Source organism: Rhea pennata, chromosome 4 (genome assembly GCF_028389875.1).
Source record: "Rhea pennata isolate bPtePen1 chromosome 4, bPtePen1.pri, whole genome shotgun sequence".
NCBI lineage: Eukaryota > Metazoa > Chordata > Aves > Rheiformes > Rheidae > Rhea > Rhea pennata.
In genome coordinates this window covers 20235638-20241980 of record NC_084666.1, presented here as the reverse complement: position 1 = coordinate 20241980, position 6343 = coordinate 20235638, and the positions used below count along the sequence as shown (strand labels likewise).

The following is a 6343-nucleotide window of genomic DNA, read 5'->3' as shown; positions in this document are numbered from 1 at the left end:
TTGTTCAGTACTCATAAACACAGCTGCTTTTGAAAGAAAGTAAGTAATATGGTTAATAATTGAAGAGCATTTAGTTTCAAAATGGACACCTCTATGGAGTCATTTAGTCTACAGTGGGTAGCTTACTTATAATAGCTAATTTGTTTCACTTGGCATTAATATTATGTGTATGGGGAATTCTCAGATTTATTTCTTCAGTTCATGTCTTTTCAGGTAACCATTCTGATTTTATATGTCTGTGCAATAAAAAGGATAGAATATCATTATTAACACAGTTGTGGGAAGCCTTCTGGGGCAAATAATTAGGAAAAATATCAGCAGCAGGTTTTTAAAGACTATGCTAGTGTTGAATTCTAAAATGCAGTTCCAAACAAAAATAAAACAAGAAAAGGCATAGCTGAATTTGAGCACTTAATTTGCTTTTTCATCCTAAAGTTGAAACTAGAACAACATTCTGAGCACAGACTCATTTTCTATGTATATAGAATTAACAGCAGACTTAACAGCTAAACTTGAACAGTTATAATAGTTTCATACTGAAACATTCTAAAAGTAGTTTAATCAAAATCTTTAGATATTGTTAATATCATGAAAATTGATTAACAGCTCACAAGGCCAATAAATGTAACAATATCACCCCACAGGAAAAAGTTCAGGAAGATAATATATCTGAACAACCGGACATCTTAACAACAGTAAGGACCTGGAAGACCATTTCTGTACTACAAATTACCTACTGGCAACAACGGAGCCACAAGCCCAAGGAAAAATACAGGATTTAAAATGGTCTTGTAAGTAGAATTTAATAACCTTTTTTTCACCCACTAGGCTGTAGTGTGTAAAACAGCAGAAATTAGGCTAAGTAGTTAGATTCTTTACAAGTCAAAGAATATTATAATATACTCTATTGGGCAAACTTATTGCAAGAAAAGAACTGAATATAAAAAAGTATTGCATTTATATGTAAAAATTTTAAAATAATGAATATAAAAGCAGGTGTCAAGTTCTGAAAAGCTATTTAAAATACTCTTTGAAGGTTAAAAGGCTTGTTATGGTTTACCTATTGTGTATATATAATGTCTTGTTCTTGAATATCCTTCTAAATCTGATACGTATCACTTATTTTAATTCTCAGTCTAATTAGTGCTGAAAAACTGTGGCCCTTGAATGAAGCAGTATTGTAAGATACTTATGTGCTTCTAACAAAAACACTGTGAAATGATTCCTGCCACAAAACAATCAGAAGAAAGTTATACAGCACATACACAAGTAAACAGATTTGCAAGTAAATGTCAGTAAACAGTTTAAAACAGAGATAAGGCCACAATGAATTCTGCCCTTGGTCACTGAAACAGAGATGAGGTGAGGCAGTATTCACTAGTGCTAAGAACCAGCATTGTGACTATGTCATGGGAATAAGTATCATAATACAGGATAGCAAATATGAAGGCCTGGTGGAATACAAGCACATTTTAGAAGGACAGTGGCACTGATTTAAACTATTAGTTAAATGTGTTTTGTAACTCATTTCTTCCTTTAACCACATTGGCTTCAAGATATACAAAACATGTTCAACGGAGCACTGAAGCAAGCATTAGAACAGAGCATAGCAGAAGACAAATATAGGGCAGAGACAATAGTTTAAAATGGTAGCAGTGTTCAAACTGGAAAAAGCAGTCAGAAAATAACCCTATGAAAACGGCCAACAGATAAGCCCGAAGGCAATGCACTGCAGAAAGCCACAGCTTCACATTTACACTGCAGTTGTGGCTCTTGCTTCAGGGTATAGTAAAGGCTGAACACACCATAAAATTTGTATTTTGGCTTTTAAAGAAGAAGGTCACTCTATCAGAACTTGTCCTATGAGTCTATGCCTAGTTCTTGACTACAAATGAACTACCGGGATATATTTTCAAATACAAATGAAGCAGGCAGGTTTACAAGGAGGGATAAAACATGGCAAGGTCAAAGTGAAAAACAAACACAACAACCAACAAAGTCAAAGTGCAAATGAGCCTTAAATTTATGATGGAGAGAAGACTTAAACATTGCACAAGCTGTTGGCAGGGAAAGAGAAACCCACAGGAAATAAGGATGGGAGGAGTTGACATCTTGATAGTGCTTTACGGTTTTCTATTTGCCCATTTCTAAGTAATAAAATTTACTTCTATTTATTACGGTATGATCACTTCACAATGAAAGCACGTTCTCAATACAAGTCTTACACCAAAGTCTGGCCTAATTTACTCAACAGTATGAAGCAAAACATGCTTTTTGTGATTTTCGGTGATGAAGGGCATCACCTACCAATCCCATTTGTAGCACATATTTCTCATGATATTTTAGTTACATGCCAACAAGACAGAAGACATGCTGCCAAATGAAGTTATTGGGAACATTCCACTTCTGAAATAAAACATTTAACTTACACTTAATACAAATTATGTACAAGATTAGAAAACCTGAACAGATCCTGAAACATTTTCTGATGCAATACGACTGAGCAAGGAAGAGTGGGAGAAACCCAGTAACAACCCTTCAAAAACACCAACGTATGACTGTGACATGAACAATCATTAACATGACTGCTTGAGATGCCACTTTAAAAAAACCTCATGTAATGTTAGAACCTCATGAATTATCACTATAAATACATATTTTAAAAAAAGGAAAACAGAAATAACTATTAACAATGACTGAAAACAGAGCACTAAAGTTAACATACATTGCATGTATTGCAGGCAAGGCAGAGGCATTTTTTAAAGCTTTTGCACAGACTTCATATAATCTTAAAAAAAATATGCTGGCCTTTACAAGGTTCTACTTGCTGAAATAAAAACAATTTCAGTTCATAAAAAGTCACAAGACTTCAGTTTAAAAAAAGGAACAGTTCCAGCCACAGACCAAAAATATATATATTTTTTTAAACTGGAAGAGTATGGTAATTAGATTATACAAGCATGGTCAGGCTTGGAACCTGAATATACTTCAGAGCAAAAGCTCAGAGGAAAAAAAAATATAAACTATTTGGTAACAAAAGTGTACTATATGTTGTGATACAAAAAAGGTATGGTGAAAATGTACCTTTTATACTAAAGCTTATACAAGTTCCTTGGTCCATAAAAACTATGCTGTGTTCATGTTTTCTAGTTTGCTCAACATGTATCCCAGCCACATTTTTATTTGTTGCCCATAAAAAAAAACAGCTGAAAAATAGATTTTCAATAAAGTTCTTACGTTTCGGATGTATTTTTTTTTATTGTGGCTTCTATATTTAAGATCAGCACTTGCAGGTAACAAGGTTCAAATCATATCACCTAAAACGGAAAGGTGTTTTCCCACGAAACCACAAAAATTGTTCAGTTCTCTTGAATGTAGCACTTAAAAGTCAGTTAAAGTGCAAACAAACAACGGTAGTTAGGAAACTACAGTTGCTGTAGATGATGTGACATTGGTTGGGTTTGTACTGACACTTGTGTAACTTCCCTCGCTGTTTGTATTTGTTTCACTAGAAGCCATGAGGCTTGAGTTGGCTCTGAGGATTGCTCCAGCAGCACTGCAGTGTGGTCGTGGCCCTGGTTCCGGTGTATATGTAAAGGTAAGGCTGGTGGAGTAAATTATGCCATCGTTACGGACCAAAGTTACTGGAACCTGGACTGGTTGTCGGACCCACCTCCAACCCTCTCGAAACGCAGAAATATCTGGAACAACACATAGCATGCTCTCTGCACATCTGGAAAACAGGAGAGTGGACTAAGAATAATAAAATAGCTTAAAAGATTATCATAAACTATTCAAAGTATTCATTGAAATCTAACTACCAAAAAAGCAGTAGAAAATTCTGTACCTGTACATGGTTTCAGCTTCCACATCCCCAAACCAGACACGTAAATTTGGAGTGAAGTTCTGTCCTGTAAGTTCAAGCATTGCTACATCCCCGCCACCATTCAACTGGAAAGGGTTCATGAGAGAAAACAAAACAAAACAAAACAAAAAAAACCCAGACATATTAGTAAAAACAAACAAATCCACTGCAAAAAACAGAAGAAATTTCTTCATAATGCATACAAAAATTTTACACAATGCTGTTTTTATCAGCTGGATAAAATGGAAATAAACACACCTACACAGCTGAACTATGAAGAAGTAACTCATCTAAAAGATGCTGCCAAATAATTGGAAAGCCTAAAGAATCTTGTAATTCTTCGCAGTGGCCACATAGAATAAAGCAGTCAACAAACAAGGCTTTGAAAACAAACATCAAAGAATATTTCACAGAACACACCAGGACAACTTCATGATTTTCAGCAGCAGAAAGCTTGAAAGGAAAGAATCCTTAACAAGGATTCAGTCTGGCTTATAACTGGCTGTTTTAAGAGCCAAAATAAACTTCTAAATAATCAAATAAAAGTATATGCCCTAAGGATACATCCACCACAGTATTTTAAGATATAAAATTCTTAATTTACAGAACAATAATAATGTTACTTCAGCCATGAATATGCACAAGTATTTTGGAACATAACTGAGAAAAATAGCAGCAACATAATATGCTATTTATAAAGCTGGTAGGAATGTTTTCCTACAATAATCCATAACGGTACTAGGAAGACTAAACCAGTACCACAAAGCATTTTCACATTTTTTTTTTTTTTAACAAATCACTTACTTGAAGACTTTCTACAACAGGCACAGGTGTTACTGGAGCATGGACTGGTCCCATCCCCTCATAAAACGTGTATTCTGCTTTATCTGTGCTAATGATTGTCCAAGAAGCTCCATCATTTATCATTTCTTTATTTGGTTCTTTTGGGCATGGAGTGGCCTTAGTAAGAAAGAACAGTTTTACATCTGATCTGTAGATTCGCTTGACAGTCACAGAGCTAAAAAACAACTGAGTCAGTAAAAATGCCTGCTATTTCAAAAATGTTTTCCCTCTAATAACATGCAACAGAGAAATAGTCACATACTGCTCAGCAAAACTGGTAAAAAATTGAAACCTCTCAAGACATTTTAACTCTTACCTATGATGATATAACCCACTCTCCAACCTTCTGTTTAATATTTTAATTTTAGTTCTACTTTCAAAATATTAACATTATACAATAACCATTAACAAACACAAACTATAGCATCGAGGAGGAGCTACTTTAGAGTAGATTTTTTTGTATTAATGACAAAGTGATCCAAACTGCTGCAGATTGAAGTGGACATATTTTATTAGATACGTTTTACATCCGCCCAAGTACCTAGATTTTTTTTTTTTAAAGTTGTTGTTCATTATCCACAAAACGATGGAAAATACAAACTTGTATTTCCAGGTTTGTACAAAGTCATGGGAAGAAACAAAGGGCAAATGAGTCAGAAATTTTTCTTGTTTCCTTGAAAATATTAACAAAATAGTCGAAAAAGATATAAAATACACTGACAGCTATATTCTTATGGCAACAAAAGCTTCTGTGAACAATTCCAAAGTCTAAGAGTCAATAAGGAAATTCTGCATATAAAGTTCAAACACAAGCACAGGAAAGAAGGTACTTAAATATTCAAGCTTTAATACCTAAATTCAGGGATTTTCTTTCATAAAGCTCAGGATATCTAGGTATGTTTTCACTCTTTAACTGTTAGATAAACTTCAATTAGCAGAAATTGCCCAGTTCAGATTAAAGGAAGTTGAGATCAAAACTTGAATTCAACCTGAATTCAGGTGGACTCTTCATTCTAATATGATCAAATGAAAAAACACAGAAAACAGCTTGCCAGATAAGCATACAACTAGGACAGCGCCTAGAGATCTTTGCCAGGTCAGGACCCAGTTGATATTTTTATTAGAAATAGAATCTTGCAAGGCTTCTAAATTACTAGCCTAACTTTGAAAAGAGAAATTGTTACCTATTATTTTGATGCATGACATTTCTCCTACATGTTACCAGGAAGACTAAAATTCCTGAAGCTGAATGGACCAACAAGCTTCAGTTCAAAACAAATGAAAATATGGGTATCAAAAATGAATGAGTTGAACAGGTAGTTACAACTCAGGTTCCTGGAGTCACCACTGACAGTTTTCAGAAATCACCAGCTCAATGTGCAGTGGCAGCGTAAAAAAATAACACAATGCTGGACACCATCAGAAAAGAAGAATAAGATACCAGATATTAGTTTGCCATTTTAGAACCTTGGTTAACCTACATCTGCAACAGTGTGCAGTTCTGGGTACAGAGAATGGCAACTTAAATTATTGAGGGGTTGAGCTACTGGTCTTAGGAGAAGAAATTAAAAAGACTGGGACTCCAATTTGGAGAGAAGAAATTAAGATGACAATGGACAAGGTGAATGCAGAACT

The 6343-nt window shown here is 34.6% G+C and overlaps 1 protein-coding gene across 3 annotated transcripts in view; it reads right to left on the bottom strand.

Moving 5' to 3' along the window:
* Nucleotides 1-997: 997 nt before the first annotated feature.
* Nucleotides 998-6343, bottom strand: part of RBPJ (recombination signal binding protein for immunoglobulin kappa J region) — a 60478-nt gene continuing 55132 nt past the window's right edge. For all 3 annotated transcript variants that reach the window (XM_062574590.1, XM_062574592.1, XM_062574593.1), the window contains exons 9-11: nt 4670-4825; nt 3848-3951; nt 998-3733 (exon numbers count right to left, since the gene is read on the bottom strand). In XM_062574590.1, coding sequence (XP_062430574.1) covers nt 3418-3733; nt 3848-3951; nt 4670-4825 — 576 coding nt within the window. In that variant the 3' untranslated portion in view covers nt 998-3417. The remainder of the gene's footprint in view (nt 3734-3847; nt 3952-4669; nt 4826-6343) is intronic.